Here is an 18345-nt window from a genome sequence, read left to right on the forward strand (position 1 = left end):
CAGCAGCTCAAAGGGAGAGAACCTGGTCGAGCTCTGAGGCACCTCTCTCACTGCAAACATCAGGTAGGGGAGGAGTTTAATCCAATGTTTCTGCTCTTGGTTGACAAACTGGTTCAGCATCTGTTTTAAAGTCTGATTAAAGCATTTCACCAAACCATCCATCTGCGGATGATAAGCAGATGTTCGAATGGACTTAATTTGCAACAATTTATACAATTCTTTCAAACATTGTGACATGAAGTTCGTTCCGTGATCAGTGAGGATTTCTTTTGGAATCCCTGGTCCCACTATAATCTGTACTAGCTCTCGAGCAATTGCTGCGGCACTAGTAGATTCAATGGTACTGCCTCTGGATATCTAGTCACGTAGTCCACCACTACCAAAATATGCGTATATCCAGAGTCAGACTGGCTCAATGGACCCACTATGTTCATAGCAATGTGTTCAAAGGGAACTGAGGTCAGGGGTAGTGGGACCTGCAGGGCCGGGCGAACCCTCCCTGACGCTACTTGCTGGTATTCCGGACACTCCGCCACATGTCCCGTCACCTCACTAAAAACTCCCATCCAATAAAACTGAGCCAATATTCATTCCCGAGTCTTATCGCTACCTAAATGGCTCGAACACTGGACATCGTGAGCCAACCGCATGATCTCACATTGAAAAGACTGAGGAACGAGTAATTGTGTTACAATCTGACTTGTGCTTGTGGCTTGGGATACCCTATACAGCAAATGCCTGACAGTCATGTGGTGAGGATATGTGAGCGGCCTTTTATCCTCTACATCCATCCCCTCGATAGACCGAACCTGCCCCCGGAGTTACAGTAGCTTCAGCACTGGGGGCCTCAGTAACCCACCCCCGCAGGTCACACTGAGTACCAATCCTCTTTCCCTTACATTTAACAGACTCTGAAGTTTCCCCCAACAGACCCCAGCCTTGTGTCATTAACATTCCTTCCCATTTTTCAACCCTTCGCTCTCTTTTTGTTTTTTTCGGGCAAAATCGGGAATGGAACAAATCAGCTTCCACGGGAGGATTTTCCCAATAGTTTCTCAAGCTGCTCCCATGGTCTTATCGGAGACTGGCTTTACCGTTTTATTAATCATTGTTTCAAAATGCAGCCAGTCTCGACCTAAAATAACTGGATATGGCAACTTTGCAGCCACGGCCATGATTATGCGGCAGGTATGACATCCAACAGTCAAATCTAATTTTTGTTATCCCCATGAATACAGGAAATGACCACTACCCTGCGTGACCACCAAGGTACCCCCGTCAACAGAGCCTCCTCAATCAAAGTTTGCCCACATCCTGAGTCCAATAATAGCTTGTATGTCCCGCTGCCAGTTTTGCAGGGGGGAGGGGGGGAGGGGGGGCTCTGTGCTCTCACATCGCTGGGGGTCGACCTTGCCCTCCATGGTTGTGGAGAAAGGCCATCCGTGGGGTGCCGATGAGAAGTAGCCCCGTGGGGGGAGGGGGTGAAGTGCTATGGGGGTCCTGTCCTTGGGCCAGTTGTTCCGGGTCGGTTAGAGGGAGGAGCGGGGCCAACGACCACTGAAGGTGGTGCCAGTACATCCTCATATCCCTCCGCTAATTGAACTGCTGCTTCCAGCATAGTGGGTCGATGCCTGGTGACCCAGTTCTGGGTGTCCGGTCCCAGCACCTTCACAAACTACTCTATGGCAATCAGCTCGGTGATCTTCTCTCCATTGTTGGTGCCAGGGCAGAGCCACCGGGTCACATGATCTAATTGCTGGGCCACCACACAGGGTCGCAGTCCTGGGGGTCGCTGGTATTCCCAGAACCGGCGGCGGTGCATCTCCTCTGTAATGTCAAGGCGCTAGGAGGCAGCGTACCACCGTCTTTACACAACGCCGTTTCTGATCAGGAGGGAGATTTACAACATCAATCCTTTCCGTCTTTATCACAAGGCCATTTAACTTGATGTGTGATTTTGAAGGCGATTGGTTACATCTGAGCTAATTTAGGATTGCTATTACATGGGGGGCGCACACTTAAACAACCAAGCTATTTCAGTTTTTATTTTTAATACATTTTTTGCAAATTTCTAGAATATTTTTTTTCACTTGGAAGTTGTGGGGTAGGATGTGTAAATAAATGAAAAAGTGTGTGTGTGTATATATATATATATATATATATATATATATATATATATATATATATATATATATATATATATATATATATATATATAATCCAGTTTAAAAACAAACTTTCATCATGAAAAAATTCGAAAGGGTAATTTGGCAAAAAATGTTCTGTGTATTTTTACTAAACTCTGTCAGGCTGTTAAAAGAGCTAAATATATAGTGCTTGTCTGTGTCCTGTAATTAAAGCTTTATTAAAACCCTCTATGCTGTGTGTTTCATAATTTATGGTATGCAAGTTCAACTGGATTTCATATAAATGAAATATGTCTGCTGGTGAAGTGAACGTTTAATCAATGCATTTTTATTTTTTTTTAAATTTGAAATTGCCAATTATTTTTTCTTGTTTTCCCTCAATTTGGAAAGCCCAATTATTTTTTTTTATTTCAACCCGGCTCACCGCTGCCACCCCAATGCTGACTTGGGAGAGACGAAGACAGACACATGTGTCCTCTGAAATGTGTGCCTTCAGCCGTCAGCTTCTTTTCACTCTGCAGGTTGCAGCCACTTTAGATCTACAGCGTTGGAGGACCACATAGCTCTGGGCAACTTACAGGCAGGCCCACAGTCTACAGGGGTCGCTGGTGCGCAGTGAGCCAGGGAAACCCTGGCTGACCTAAGCAGTGGAATAGCCTGACTTGAACTGGCGATCTTCAGGCTATGGGGCACATACGTGGGTGGTGTGCCTTTACCGGATGCGCCACTCAGGAGCCCCAGTCAATGCATTTTTAAATGCTAAAAATAGTGTTCTTTCAGAAATTTAGATTTTGACAGAGAATTGGGTGTTATTATCTGGACAGAATTGGTTTTAATTCATGGAAATTGTGAAATCCATGCTCACCGTGAAAGAACATAAAAAAGTTTACAAACGAGATGCGTGTTTGCAGTTGAAATAATGTGTTAACCGGTGTATAACAGAATTACGCATTTAGATTATTTCCAGCTGTCCGTATGGTTCCTTTGCAAGGTGCTGGCAGTATCCCAGAAAACACCAGTTTTGAGCTTGTCTTTTTAATTTTCTTCCTAGAATTTGTTTTGCAGGGATCTTGATCTTTCTCTTCCAATGTTGTTTTTACCAATGTGGATGACTACTACCGGGTCATCTTCTGTTCATTCTGGGAGCCTGTCCACATTCTCAGTGATGTGCATGACAGGCTCCTGGAAGGCAGCGCACTGTTGTAGTAAGTGGGTCCAGGCTGCGCACTGAACTTACTGTGTTTCTCAATATGGAGTCCCCAATAATCATGACCTCCCTTGATGTTGTCATCGTTTATGGGGTCCTGGAGGTTGTTCCTTTTGTTTTGTTGATGCTGGTTTTAGTCTTATAAATTATAAAGTAGGACAAATTTGTTTGACGTTTTGATTTCTGGTGGTTGTGTTTGACGTTTTGATTTCTGGTGGTTGTGTTTGATGTTTTGATTTCTGGTGGTTGTGTTTGACGTTTAGATTTTTGGCCGTTGTTTGACTACGTTTCTTTTTTCCCTTTCTCTGCCTGTCTGGATCCTGTTGTTTTGACCCTCTTCTATCTTGCTGGTGGCTTACTGTCTGTTGGGGGTGCAGACTTCCAAAAATGTCGGGTGTGTCAGCTCTTCAAGCTCCTGTAGCGCTCTCATTTCTTGCAGCTCCAATTCTAGCGTACTTACTAGTTGAAGCAAGTCCTGCATATTGCAGCACTTTACACACACATGGTTTAGCTCTTCTGGGTTTTCTCGAATTTCCCACATCATTCAGGTGTCACAGATTACTGGCTTGAAGGTTTATATTTATTTATATATATATTTATATATATATATTTTTTTTTGTAACTTTAAGTTCAGTTTCTGCAGCTGTCAACCTGCTTTCATACTGTTGCACTTTCCACACTGTTGCTGTATGAAGTGTATGTCTTTATTTGTGTCTGTTCCTTTGTTCGCTCCGCCCCGCTCCCTTGACAACAGCACATGTAAGGAAGAGTTTAATAATGATAGCGATCAATTGAGTTGTTCAGTCTGCAGTGTCTGCGCAACTGTAGTTTGCTAACCGCTATTGCAAAACCTGTACCACCTGTCCAAAGAACATAAAAAATAAAAAAACTTGAAATAAAAACTTCATCAGGCAGTGGAGTGCTCTGCATCACAGTCATGAACAGCTAGATATACTTAATGTTAGATGTTTACATTTGAGAGACTTTATATAATTTCACAGTTCTTGAAATGTACAGTACATTTACAGGATTTACAGTTCTGTTATGGTGCATTGCTGGACACTCGATTCAGGGAAAAAAAGTATACTGTTTTTCAGCATACACATTCTAACCCCATTTGTGAAAGCACATGCTTTACTAGTTAAAAAGCAGAACTGTAAGGTAGTGGTAATATATTACACAAAAATAAATGAAACAGAAATCGATACACTTCTCAAGATTGTATTTCATTCATTATTATGTTATCTCTCGTGCTCGTTTCACAATGCAGGGAGCTGCTACTTTAACCATGTCATAGCTACTTACTCTGTTGTTGTATGTTTTTTTTTTTTTTTCTGATATAAGAATTTGAGCAAAACTAATAATTATCTACCTGTTGTGTGAATTTTTAGCATTGATGTTTTGGGGAATAACATCAAATTACAAAACTACAACAGTCATTGAAAGGTCTATATAAATTGGCAATTTATTTACACTGAAGACATGAAATAAGTTAATGTGTATTGCACCTTTGTATTTTATAACATTGCAATTTTAAGCATAGTATCAGATCTTATACCATATATGATCATCGAAAATGCTGTTATGTGTAATGTGTTAACGTTATGTTTTTTTTTGTTTTTTTTTGTTTTTTTTTTTTTTTTTTACTAAGCTGTAAATTAAAAAAGGGCATTTAAATATAGTTCTACATTATTTGAAGAATATTCACGTGTATGTGAAATAGCGGACAGTGAAGCATCGAGAATGCTTGAGAATTCCTGGAAGTGCGGTCATATTGAGCTTAGTCTAACAGCGTCCCTCCCTCTGTTTGCCCTTGATTAACCAATGATAGTCATCTTTTTCATGGCGTAGTGCTGGGAAGTGCACCGTAAAAAGAATGGCAACAATAATACATTATAGTAATGAGTCATTTTCTCACAAAACGAGATTAGACAGAATTAAATTGCGACAGAACGGGCCAGCCGAGCAAGTTTGTGAATAGGTTGTAGATCAGATGTGCTGGTGCTGATGGACATTGACGACAGTGACGGGCGGGCATACAGGCAACTTTTGCTGTAATTTTTAAAAAAATTTGAGAGGCATTGCGGCAAATGGCTTGGACACTGCGGCAATTGCTGTCGGTGCCGTTGGTTGTTTCGTGCCCTGCATTTTCCTGTGTTTTGGATACAGCAACATAGTGCATCCTGTGCTCCAGTGACCCGGATCCGATCCCGTTTTTCTTCCCATTGACTTCTATACTTAAAGCGCTTTGTGATGGTGTTCCACTATGAAAGGCGCTATATAAAATAAAGATTGATTGATACTGACGAGTGATTATACCAAAAAAGTATTGTGAAATAAGTTTTAGTATTGCAATGTGAGGAGGACATTTCCCCATCATTGATAAAGTGAGGGGGGGCTGTCCCCTGTCTAAATTACACCTATGATCTGATCAGTGCTTATCTGTGTGTGTGTGTGTGTGTGTGTGTCTGATCAGTACTTTTCTCTCTGTGTGTCTCATCAGTGCTTCCGTGTGTGTCTTATCAGTGCTTCCGTGTGTGTCTCATCAGTGCTTTTATCTGTGTGTGTCTGATCATTGCTTCTTTCTCTGTGTATTTCTGATCAGTACTTGTGTGTGTCTGATCAGTGTTTTTTTCTCTGTGTGTCTGATCAGTGCTTCGCTGTGTGTGTGTGAGAGTCTGATCAGCGCTTCTTTCTCCGTGTGTCCTCAGATGTCGGCAGCTGAGGTGAAGGCTGGCTCTCAGAATCTGGAGCAGTTCCTCCTTCTTGCCAAATCCACTAAAGGAGCTGCGCTGGCAGCCTTGCTGAAGCAGCTGCTGGAGAGCCCCGGTGTGTACGTGTTTGGAGAGGTGTTAGACATGCCCAACGTAAGAGAGGTGAGGGGGGGGCGTGTTGGACATGCCCAAAGTGAGAGAGGTGTGGGGGGGTGGTGCTGGACATGCCCAACGTAAGAGAGGTGAAGGGGGGGGCGTGTTGGACAAGCCGTGTCGGGTTGCAAGCCAACGTGAGAGAGGTGGGGGGGGGGGGGGGGTGCTGGACATGCCCAACATAAGAAAGGTGAGTTGGGGGTGCTGGACATGCTCGAGGTGAGGGAGGGTGCTGGACATGCCCAACGTGAGCTCTGAGTGGGGGGGGGTGTCGGGACATGCCCAATGTGAGAGAGGTGAGGGTTACAGGTGCTGGACAGGCCCCCCGTGAGAGAGGTGGTGGGGGGTGGGGGGGGTGCACCATGCCCAACCCCCAGAGGTGAGGGGGTTGTGCTCTCTCCATGCCCAACGTAAGAGGGTACGGGTTGGTTCTCTGGACATCCCCACTTGAGAGGTGAGGGGGGGAACTCTCCACTTGACATGCTCCAACACGAACTGTACGGGTTGTACTCCTCTCACCCCCACCCCCCCCTTTATTACCAAACCGAAATAATTGTAAAAAATGTTTTTATTAAAATAATTTCAGAGAGAAAGCGTGCCCCCCTGTACACTGTACATGTCCATTCCCCCTGAAACTGCAGCACAGAATATTATTAATAATAATAGTAATAATAATAATAATGTGTAACATCAGAGCAGCTTTTCTTGTTTTAGCTGGAGTCTGGTCCTCATGCTTCAGTGTATCAGCTTCTCAACCTGTTTGCGTACGGAACCTACTGCGACTATAAAGGTGAGGGAATCTGCATGTGTGTCTCTGTCTCAGGCTGTGTATATTTTTAGAGATTTTCAGGAATTAGAGGCCATTACATTGAGTAAAGAAAGGTGTTGTTTTCCAGTCACAGTGATTACATCGTCTGTATAGTGAAACAGTGGTGGTTGTTCAGTGCGATTTGGAATTCAATGGAGGTGAAGGCACAGAGAAGCCAATCTTCACATCATAATGTATTTCTCTCTCTCTCTCTCAGAGAATGCATCCTCCCTGCCCGAGCTCAGTGCTGCTCAGAAGAACAAGCTGCGCCACCTCTCTATAGTCACGCTGGCATCCAACCTCAAGGTACCTGTGTGAAACTGTACACCTGGGTAGCATCTTGGCTCCAGCTTCTCTATATTTACACTAGAGATGTGCCACAGCTCCCCCTTACCCTGGAAATCCTGGCTTCAGTTTCTGAACTCATTGATCAGCCATTGAAACATGGCGGGATAGTGTAGTGTAACACGGTGCTCGCCACCCAGGCTCGCACTGGGTTCTTTGACCCAATACACAGACTGACAGTTAAGCACTTTTACGCACAGTTTTAATAAAAAATAAACAAAATCAAAACACCTAGCTCCTTTGAGGAGCACTGACTAAACACTTAAACAGCCCTGTCTAGCCAGGGACAGCTAAGCTGTTTGCCCGATACAAAAACAAAACACAATTTTACAAAATGCACAATGTAATTCGTACACACAGTATTCACACTATTCGATGGCTGCTTCCATAGCAGGGTACACAGCCTCTCTGCTTCCTCCAGACCCAGCAGCCTTGAATGAAGGATCTGTGCAGCTTATATGCCTCACAGGAACAGGTAACAGGCTCAGGCAGCTGGCTTCAATTTACACCAATTGCCAACTGCCAGAACAATTAAAGAATTAACAAAACAATTGCAGGGAGGATTTTAACCCCCTCCCTGCCAACTAAACAGACACTCCCATGTGCAGGCCCCCCCTGCCCTGCCACAATAGGTACACTGACACAATCATAACTAACTATTGTTAGTTATAATTACAGTCGAGCAGAGAGACCAGTCTTTGTTCTGTCTCGGGTCATTTGTAACAATTGTAAATGTTCGAGTGTCATCATCACTGGTAGCCAGCAATGTGAAGAAATTAGTATGCTTCTGGACTGTAGTCGTTCTGCTGAGATTCACAGAGCTGAAGCACTGTTTACGTTTCTTTTTGCCATATAATCCAAACACAACATGCTTTGAAACAAAAGGTAGATTGCTAGATTTAATAGATAAAAAAAAAAAAAACTGTGTTGCCATCATTTTTTTTTTTTAAATAAATGTGAATACATGGCCTACTTCTGATTTGTTTTATCCAATGTGTAATGTAGGCTTGAAGAGTGTATCCTAGCAACGCGCTAATCTGGAAACTTAAAACTGAGTACTAATTCGATTCACCAAAATGTAATTGAAGCTCGGTAAAATTTAAGGACATGATCAGTAATAGGTGCATCGATTAATTGTTGTGCCCCTACTGTGTACACTTCCGGTGTGAAATAACTGCAGTCTCCCTGCTGAGATTCACAGAGCTGAAGCACTGTGTTCAGGTTCTAGTGTGTAATAACTGCAGGCAACCCGCTGAGATTCACAGAGCTGAAGCACTGTGTTCAGGTTCTAGTGTGTAATAACTGCAGGCAACCCGCTGAGATTCACAGAGCTGAAGCACTGTGTTCAGGTTCTAGTGTGTAATAACTGCAGTCTCCCTGCTGAGATTCACAGAGCTGAAGCACTGTGTTCAGGTTCTAGTGTGTAATAACTGCAGGCAACCTGCTGAGATTCACAGAGCTGAAGCACTGTGTTCAGGTTCTAGTGTGTAATAACTGCAGGCAACCCGCTGAGATTCACAGAGCTGCAGCACTGTGTTCAGGTTCTAGTGTGTAATAACTGCAGACAACCCGCTGAGATTCACAGAGCTGAAGCACTGTGTTCAGGTTCTAGTGTGTAATAACTGCAGACAACCCGCTGAGATTCACAGAGCTGCAGCACTGTGTTTGGGCTGATCACATCTGTAACCAGTATGTGTGTAGTGCATTGTACTTTAAATAACATGTCTTGGATAATGAATACAATAAACAATTTTAGGCAGCTATTTTGTTATAAATATAAATGTTTTAATGCAGTAATAGCATTCATATGGCTAGCAATGGAACCCTCTATTTGATGTTGTGTAAAGGTCGCTACACACGACACGATGCGACAAAATGAATAGAACCTGTGCTTATAATATAGTATAATACATAATATTTAAAAAAAAAATTGCCAATTTCAACCTCTTTCCAACAGTTATATAACAAAAACTTTGTAGCTGCACAATTTTCCAGGGATTTCAAATCTGAAATCAGAATTGAAATGTCTTCTACAGTTGCAGAACTAGATACGGTTTTAAAATGCATAGTATTTTACAAAAATCAACCTCTGAAAAGGCAAATGTAAAATATTCATACATAATTTTAAAAAATTGGCAATTTCAAAAAACTTTCCAAGTTTTATAGAAAAAAATATATAGTCTATTGTAGCTTCACAGTTTGTCAATGATTAAAAATTTGAAATCAGAATTAAAATATTTTGCACAGTTGCAGAGCTAGATTAGGCAAAGGCAAAGGCAGCCCAGGGCTAAGATTTGCCCGAAAAGTGAGATTGGAAACACTATTGCCCTGTGAGAGAATTGTTTTTCAGTAGAAAAGTAAAGAAACAACACACAAGCTATAAAGTAAATATATATTTTTTTTAATTTGAAAAAAAAAAGCATATAACAAATAAAAGTGCTGTTAATAATTTTATTTGGGAGGGAGGGAGACAAAAACCCTTCCCTATCGTGCTGTATTTATTTATTTTCAAAACTACCCTGCAGTTGAAGTGCTGGGCTGGGGCTCCTGCAGATCATTCTCCTCCTCCTCTTCATCATGGAGGTCCTCGTCCATGGCGTCCTTGCCCTCAAGCTCCTCCTCAGTCAGGGATAATAATTATTCCTCATTCATTCACACTTCGAGTAAAAAAAAATATTAAGTTAAAACAATAGTAATGAATGCATAGCTAAATAATGACTACAGATAAATAATTGATTGACTAGATAAAGTAAACAAAAACTAGCTAATACACAGACGTACACAAACACCTAAATGTTCTTTTGGGACCAGAGGGTATGCTTGAACCCATGACTGCTTCACCTTCCTGTGACTATCGCTGTCATGTTTTAATTGTATGTACATGGTTAGTATTCCTTGGGCTACATATTTCGGAACATGAGTCTGATCATTTGTCTGTACAATTTTTTTTGTAAGTAATCGTGCTGGCAGTTTTGCACAAGTCAACCGTGACGAACTTGGTGAAAAATAGTTGAGCCGCAAGGGAAAACGTTTCACTTGGTGACGTAGTGAGAGGCTAGCGGGAACGTAAGCATATATGGGTTCCTATATGTGTTCCATAGTAACCATTACCCTATCTGCACTGTCTAAGGAATTATAAGCTAGTTTTTAATTTGACCTCTAGGAGAGGTTAGAGGTCACAGGCCAGGACATTTTTTTGTGGGAACATGTATGGGTTCATTTATGTGTTTTATAGTAACCATGACCCTATCTACTCTCTGTAAGGAGTTTAAAAGCTAGTTCTACATTTTACCTTAAATTTTTCAAAGTTCAAGGTCAAGGTAATTTTTGAATTGAGCATACATTCATAAGAACATAAGAACATAAGAAAGTTTACAAACGAGAGGAGGCCATTCGGCCGATCTTGCTCGTTTGGTTGTTAATAGCTTATTGATCCCAGAATCTCATCAAGCAGCTTCTTGAAGGATCCCAGAGTGTCAGCTTCAACAACATTACTGGGGAGTTGATTCCAGACGCTCACGATTCTCTGTATAAAAAAGTGCCTCCTATTTTCTGTTCGGAATGCCCCTTTGTCTAATCTCAATTTGTGACCCCTGGTCCTTGTTTCTTTTTTCAGGTCGAAAAAGTCCCTTGGGTCAACATTGTCAATACCTTTTAGAATTTTGAATGCTTGAATTAGGTTGCCGCGTAGTCTTCTTTGTTCAAGACTGAACAGATTCAATTATTTTAGGCTGTCTGCATATGACATGCCTTTTAAGCCCGGAATAATTCTGGTCGCTCTTCTTTGCACTCTTTCTAGAGCAGCAATATCTTTTTTATAGCGAGGTGACCAGAACTGAACACAATATTCAAGATGAGGTCTTACTAGTGCATTGTACAGTTTAATTAATTTTGATTAATATTATTATTTAAATTCAAAACTTTTCACAATGTATCCGAGCATCTTGTTAGCCTTTTTTATAGCTTCCCTACATTGTCTAGGTGAAGACATGTCTGAGTCAACAAAAATTACTAGGTCTTTTTCATAGATTCCTTCTCCAATTTCAGTATCTCCCATGTGATATTTATAATGTACATTTTGATTTCCTGCATGCAGTACCTTACACTTTTCTCTATTAAATGTCATTTGCCATGTGTCTGTCCAGTTCTGAATCTTGTCTAGATCATTTTCAATGACCTTTGCTGCTGCAACAGTGTTTGCCACTCCTCCTTTTTGTGTCGTCTGCAAATTTAACAAGTTTGCTTACTATACCAGAATCTAAATCATTAATGTAGATTAAGAATAGCAGAGGACCTAATACTGATCCCTGTGGTACACCACAGGTTACCTCACTCCATTCTGAGGTTTTTCCTCTAATCAGTACTTTCTGTTTTCTACATGTTAACCACTCATGTGTTTCCTTGAATCCCAACTGCGTTCAGTTTGAGAATTAATCTTTTGTGCGGGACTTTGTCAAAAGCTTTCTGGAAATCTAAATAAACCATGTCATATGCTTTGCAATTATCCATTATCGATGTTGCATCCTCAAAAAAATCAAGCAAGTTAGTTATACACGATCTCCCTTTCCTAAAACCATGTTGACTGTCTCCCAGTTACCATATAGGTAATTTTCCATTTTGGATCTTATTATAGTTTCCATAAGTTTGCATATAATAGAAGTCAGGCTTACTGGTCTGTAGTTACCTGGTTCAGTTTTGTTTCCCTTTTTGTGGATCGGTATTACGTTTGCAATTTTCCAGTCTGTCGGTACCACCCCTGTGTCAAGAGACTGCTGCATGATCTTGGTTAGCGGTTTGTAAATTACTTCTTTCATTTCTTTGAGTACTACTGGGAGGATCTCATCCGGCCCAGGGGATTTGTTTATTTTAAGAGCTCCTAGTCCCTTTAACACTTCTGCCTCAGTTATGCTAAAGTTATTTAAAACTGGATAGGAACTGGATGACATGTGGGGCATGTTGTCAGTATCTTCCTTTGTAAAAACTTGTGAAAAGTAATCATTTAATATATTTGGATTACCTATAGTGCTTATAGAAACACATTCGTTTTTGTGAAACAACATCACATCTAATACATTATAAACATACAAATCTTGTATGTGTATTCAATCCACAACAAATCAAAACCAATTTGTATTAACACACATCCTACATTAAATAGTAAAACATAAATAAACACTTTATATAAATCATATTTCAAAACTACTATGTGTAAAAATCATACATGCACAACACACTGAGCTACTTCAGTATAACGTTTACCAGGGACAGTATTTAACAGGGTTAAAGTAGGTTTAAGAAAGCGCTGAAGTTAATATTCCAATATAAAAGTAGTATTCTGAGGAGTTCTGTCTATACTTTTCTAAAATAATTAGTTCAATGAAACATATGCTTCTAAAGTTGCGCCACATTAATAATAATAATACCAGCAATAACAATAGGCCTAATAATAATAACAATAATAATAATAATAATAATAATAATAATAACTAGAACAGCCAGGCAGTTTTACGGCTCCCAAGTCCCAGTATCAGTACCTGTCTAAGCTTGTTTAGTTCTCAATGTGCCAAGTTTAAAATCAGCAACTTCAACAGTTCCGCAGAAAATGATTTTTGAAAATGTAAATTCTACCGACACAGGCACGATGGTTTTCAAGTTTAGAGTTAATCAAGTGAACCATTTTTAAACTGAAGCAGTTTTAAATATTTGAAGAAAATGTAGGAGTGGCAGCCATATTGTTTCACAAAACATAACCATTTTAACATATTTGTATTCTGCTGTCACCGGAACGATGCCTACCAAGTTTGGAGTCTGTTGGTCAGACAGTTTTCAAATAAAAGCAGTCTGCTGTTAAGGGCGTGTTTCAGAGAAGTTTGTGGCAGACATTTTACTATTGAATTGTATCACAGCAACTTCTGCTTTGCAAGCAGGTTTGGATGGTGACAATATATGCCAAGTGTCAGATCAATCACTTGAACGGTTCCAAAGAAGAAGATTTCGTGAGGTTTGAAGAAGAAATGCGTTTTACGGCCATTTCGGTTTAACACCAGTTTCTTAAAAGTCAGTTGTATTGCCACAGTGTCAAGGATGATGCTTGTGAAGTTTGGAGTTAGTCAAGTAAACCGTTTGTCAACTGAGACAGTTTTAAATTTCAGACTTAAACGTACATCTGGCGGCCAGATTGTTTTATAAAACATAACCATTTTGACATATTTGTATTCCATTGTTACTGGGACAATAACTACCAAGTTTGGAGTTTGTTGGTCAAACGGTGTTCAAGTACAGCAGTTTACTGTTAAGGGCGCGTTTCATTAAAGTTTGTGGCAACCATTTTTACATTAAAATTTATCGCAGAAACTTCTGCTTCACAAAATTGATGCAGGTTTGGATGCTGATGATATATGCCAAGAGTCAGATCAATCGCTTCACCGGTTCCCAGGAAGATTATTTCAAAAGGTTTCTAAAAAAAATGCGTCAAACGGCCATTTTCATTTCTGGTCAACACAGCTTTGAAGCAGCAGCAGTTTAAAGTTTTGGGAAGAAAAATTAAAATAAAATAAAATAAAATAAATAAATAAATCTTAACAAAAACAATAGGCTTCCCAGTCATTGACTTGGAAGCCTAATAGTAATAACAACTAGAATTGCAAGCAACTTTACTGCTTCCTATTTTTTATCGTGAAATTTACGCGTATCGATTGTTCACCATCCATGTGACCAATTACATTCATTTAATTGTGGGCATTACTTCCCATAGGGTACTACTATACAGCAAAGTTTCACAGGTTTTTGTGCAATGGTTTTATCTAAACTTTCTAAGTAGATATAAGGTAGCTTTTCATGTGACCTTAAGGAGAGATCAGACGTCCCAGTCATATATGGTATGTCCATGCTGTGACCAATGAGCACCATCTAGTGGACAATTTTTGTAAGACCATATATGTGTTCCATACCAACCATGACCCTGTCTGCACTCTATGCAGTCATAAACCAGTTTTACATTTGACATTTAGGAAAGGTCAGAGGTCATGGTCAATGACATTTTTTATAGAGCAACACTCCAAACAACAAGCAAACATCACCACACTCCAGAAAACAAGCAAACATCATCACAGCACTCGAGACAACAAGCAGACATCACCGCAGAACCCCATACAACAAGCCAACATCACAGACAGCACTGCAAACAACAAGCAAATATCACCACAACACTCCCAACAACAAGCAAACATCACAACAACAATCCAAACATCACTGTCGCACTCCAAACAAGAAGAAAACAGAACCACAGCATTCCAAACAAGAAAACACCACCACAGCATTCCAAATATGACCACAGCACTCCAAATATCACCACAGCACTCCAAACAACAACCATACACCACCACAGCACTCCACACATCCAGGAAACATCACCACAGCACTCCAAACACGCAAACACCACTACAGCACTCCAAACAACAAGTAAACATCGCCACAGCACTAAAAACAACAAGCAAACATCACCACATCACTCCAAACAACAAGCAAACACCACCACAGCACTCCAAACAACAAGCAAACAAAAACACCACAGCACTCCAAACAAGAAGCAAACATCATCACAGCATTGCAGACAACAAGCAAACGTCACCAGAGCACACCGGACAACAAGCAAATATCACCACATCACCACAGCACTCCAAACAACAGGCAAACATCGCCACAGCACAACAAACTTCAACATAGTACACCAAACAGCAATTCACTCCAAACATCAAGCAAATATCACCACAGCACTCCAACCATCACCACAGCACTCTAGACAACATGCAAACACCACTACAGCACTTCAAACATCAATCAAACTTCACCACTGCACTCCTAACAACAATCAAACACCACCACAGCACTCCAAACAAGAAGCAAACATCACCACAGCACTCCAAACAAGAAGCAAGCATTACCACAGCACTCCAAGCAACAAGCAAACATCAACACATCACTCCGAACAAGAAGCGAACATTACCACAGCAGTCCAAACGAAAAGAAAACATCACCCCGTCACTCCAGACAACAAGCAAACAACCACAGCACTGTAAATATGACCAAAGGAATCCAAACAACAAGCAAACTTCACCACAGCACTTCAAACAACAAGCAAACATCACCACATCACTCCAAGCAAAAAGCAATCACCACAATCATCACACAGCACTCCAAACAAACAAAAAGCAATCACCACAGCACTCCAAACAACAAGCAAACATCACCACATCACTCCAGACATCAAGCAAACATCACCACAGCACTCCAAGCAAAAAGCAATCACCACAGCACTCCAGACATCACCACAACACCCCTAGCAACAAGCAGACATCACCACGGCACTCCAGACATCACCACAACACTCCTACCAACAAGCAAACATCACCACAGCACTCCAGACAATAAGCAAACATCACCACAGCATTCCAGACAACAAGCAAATATCACCACCTCACTCCAGACAAACAAGCAAACAACCACAGCACTCCAAATAACAAGCACACATCACCACAGCACTCCAGATAATAAGCAAACATCACACACAACACTCCAAACAAACAAAAAACAATCACCACAGCACTCCAGACATCACCACAACACCCCTAGCAACAAGCAGACATCACCACGGCACTCCAGACATCACCACAACACTCCTACCAACAAGCAAACATCACCACAGCACTCCAAACAATAAGCAAACATCACCACAGCACTCCAGACAACAAGCAAACGTCACCACAGCATTCCAGACAACAAGCAAATATCACCACCTCACTCCAGACAAACAAGCAAACAACCACAGCACTCCAAATAACAAGCACACATCACCACAGCACTCCAGATAATAAGCAAACATCACACACAACACTCCAAACAAACAAAAAACAATCACCACAGCACTCCAGACATCACCACAACACCCCTAGCAACAAGCAGACACACCACAGCACTCCACAGACATCACCACAGCACTCCAGACATCACCACAACACGCCTACCAACAAACAAACATCACCACAGCACTCCAAACAACAAGCAAGCATCACCAGAGCACTCCAGACAATAAGCAAACATCACCACAGCACTCCAAACAAGCAAACGTCACACACAGCACTCCAAACAGGCAAACAAACAACACCACAGCACTCCAGACATCACAACACTCCTAACAAGAAGCAGACATCACCACAGCACTCAAGATAATAAGCAAACATCACACACACCGCTCCAAACAAGCAAACATCACACACAGCACTCCAAACAAGCAAACAACACTCCTAACAAGAAAAAAACATCACCACAGCACTCCAAACATCACTACAGCACTTTAAACATCACCAAGCACTCCAGACAAGAAGCAAACACCACCACAGCACACAAAACAAGCAAACATCACCACAGCACTCCAAACAAGGAAACATCACCACAGAACTCCAACCATCACCGCAGCACTCCAGACATTACCGCAACACTCCAAACATCAAGCATAGCACTCCAGAAAAGAAGCAAACATCACCACAGCACTCAAAACAAGCAAACATTACCACAGCTCTCCAGACAACAAGCAAACAAACACCACCACAGCACTCCAGACAACAAGCAGACATCACCAAAGCACTTCAGAAAACAAGCAAACATCACACACAGCATTCCAAACAACAAGCAAAAAGTAATCACCACAGCACTCCAGGCATCACCACAACATTCCTAGCAACAAGCAAACATCACCACAGCACCCCAGACATCACCATAACACTCCTAGCAACAAGCAAACATCACCACAGCACTCCAGACATCACCACAACACTCCTACCAACAAGCACACATCACCACAGCACTCTAGACAACAAGCAAACAATACCACAACACTCCAAACAAGCAAACATCACACACAGCACTCCAAACAAGCAAACAACACTCCTAACAAGAAGCAAACATCACCACAGCACTCCAAACAAGAGGCAAACATCACCACAGCACTGCAGACAACAGCAGATATCACCAAAGCACACCAGACAACAAGCAAACATCACCATTGCATTCCAAACAAGCAAACATCACCACTACACTCCAAACAACAAGCAAACACCACCACAGCACACCAAACAACAAGCTAACATCACCACAGCACACCAAACAACAAGCAAATATTACCACAGCACTGCAAACAAGCAAACATTAACACATCCCTCCATACAACAAGCAAACATCACCACAGCATTCCAAACCTCACCACAGCACTCCAAACAAGCAAACACCAACACAAAGCTCCAAAAACAGCAAACTGGGGTCACGTAATCCTCTGGATATCTGTGGCTGTTTGTTTATTTTGATCACTATGGAAATTTGGTGTAATTATTCCAGGGTAGTGTCTTCTTTTGTGCTGTGAGACTTACTTTAATTGTCTTACTTCAGTTTTAGTGGTCAGTTACTGCAGCATGATAAGTGTTGTGAACATGGCTCATTAAAATGGATGTGATGTTTAACAATTTGACCCTGAGCTTGTTAGCATGGTGTTGTTCTGTACAGTCTACACCCAATAGCTTTCAAGTAAAGATTCATCACTCAACACAATCTGCAAGGTACCTGTCAGATAATCAGGGAACTTTTGAAAAATAAAAGTAACAATTAAAAAACTCAATACTGTACATCATTTTGTTGTAACTGGAAAGTTGAGCAAATGTTTTATATGCAGTTTTTCACAGTGAAAAATCTTGCACAGAATTTAAACACAACAAAATGTGTTTTCTTCATTTAATGATGGTTTTATGAAGGTTATTTAATGAATTACCTTGTTTTCTCGGGTGTACCTTGTGTGACATAGCTTAACATGTGGCTTAAAGTTCGTTCTCATAGCAAATCAGCTGCATTAGCAATGCATGCATGTATATTATAGCTCAGCCATGATAATGACATCGGAGATAACAACAGCTACAAAAGCAAAAA

At 41.2% G+C, this 18345-nt stretch overlaps 1 protein-coding gene across 1 annotated transcript in view; it reads left to right on the forward strand.

Moving 5' to 3' along the window:
• Positions 1-18345, forward strand: part of cops7a (COP9 constitutive photomorphogenic homolog subunit 7A) — a 30794-nt gene that overhangs the window by 6047 nt on the left and 6402 nt on the right. Inside the window, exons 2-4 of the mRNA XM_041222071.1 lie at positions 6066-6230; positions 6936-7011; positions 7247-7335. Coding sequence (XP_041078005.1) covers positions 6066-6230; positions 6936-7011; positions 7247-7335 — 330 coding nt within the window. The remainder of the gene's footprint in view (positions 1-6065; positions 6231-6935; positions 7012-7246; positions 7336-18345) is intronic.

This window comes from Polyodon spathula, chromosome 21 (genome assembly GCF_017654505.1).
Source record: "Polyodon spathula isolate WHYD16114869_AA chromosome 21, ASM1765450v1, whole genome shotgun sequence".
Classification (NCBI taxonomy): domain Eukaryota; kingdom Metazoa; phylum Chordata; class Actinopteri; order Acipenseriformes; family Polyodontidae; genus Polyodon; species Polyodon spathula.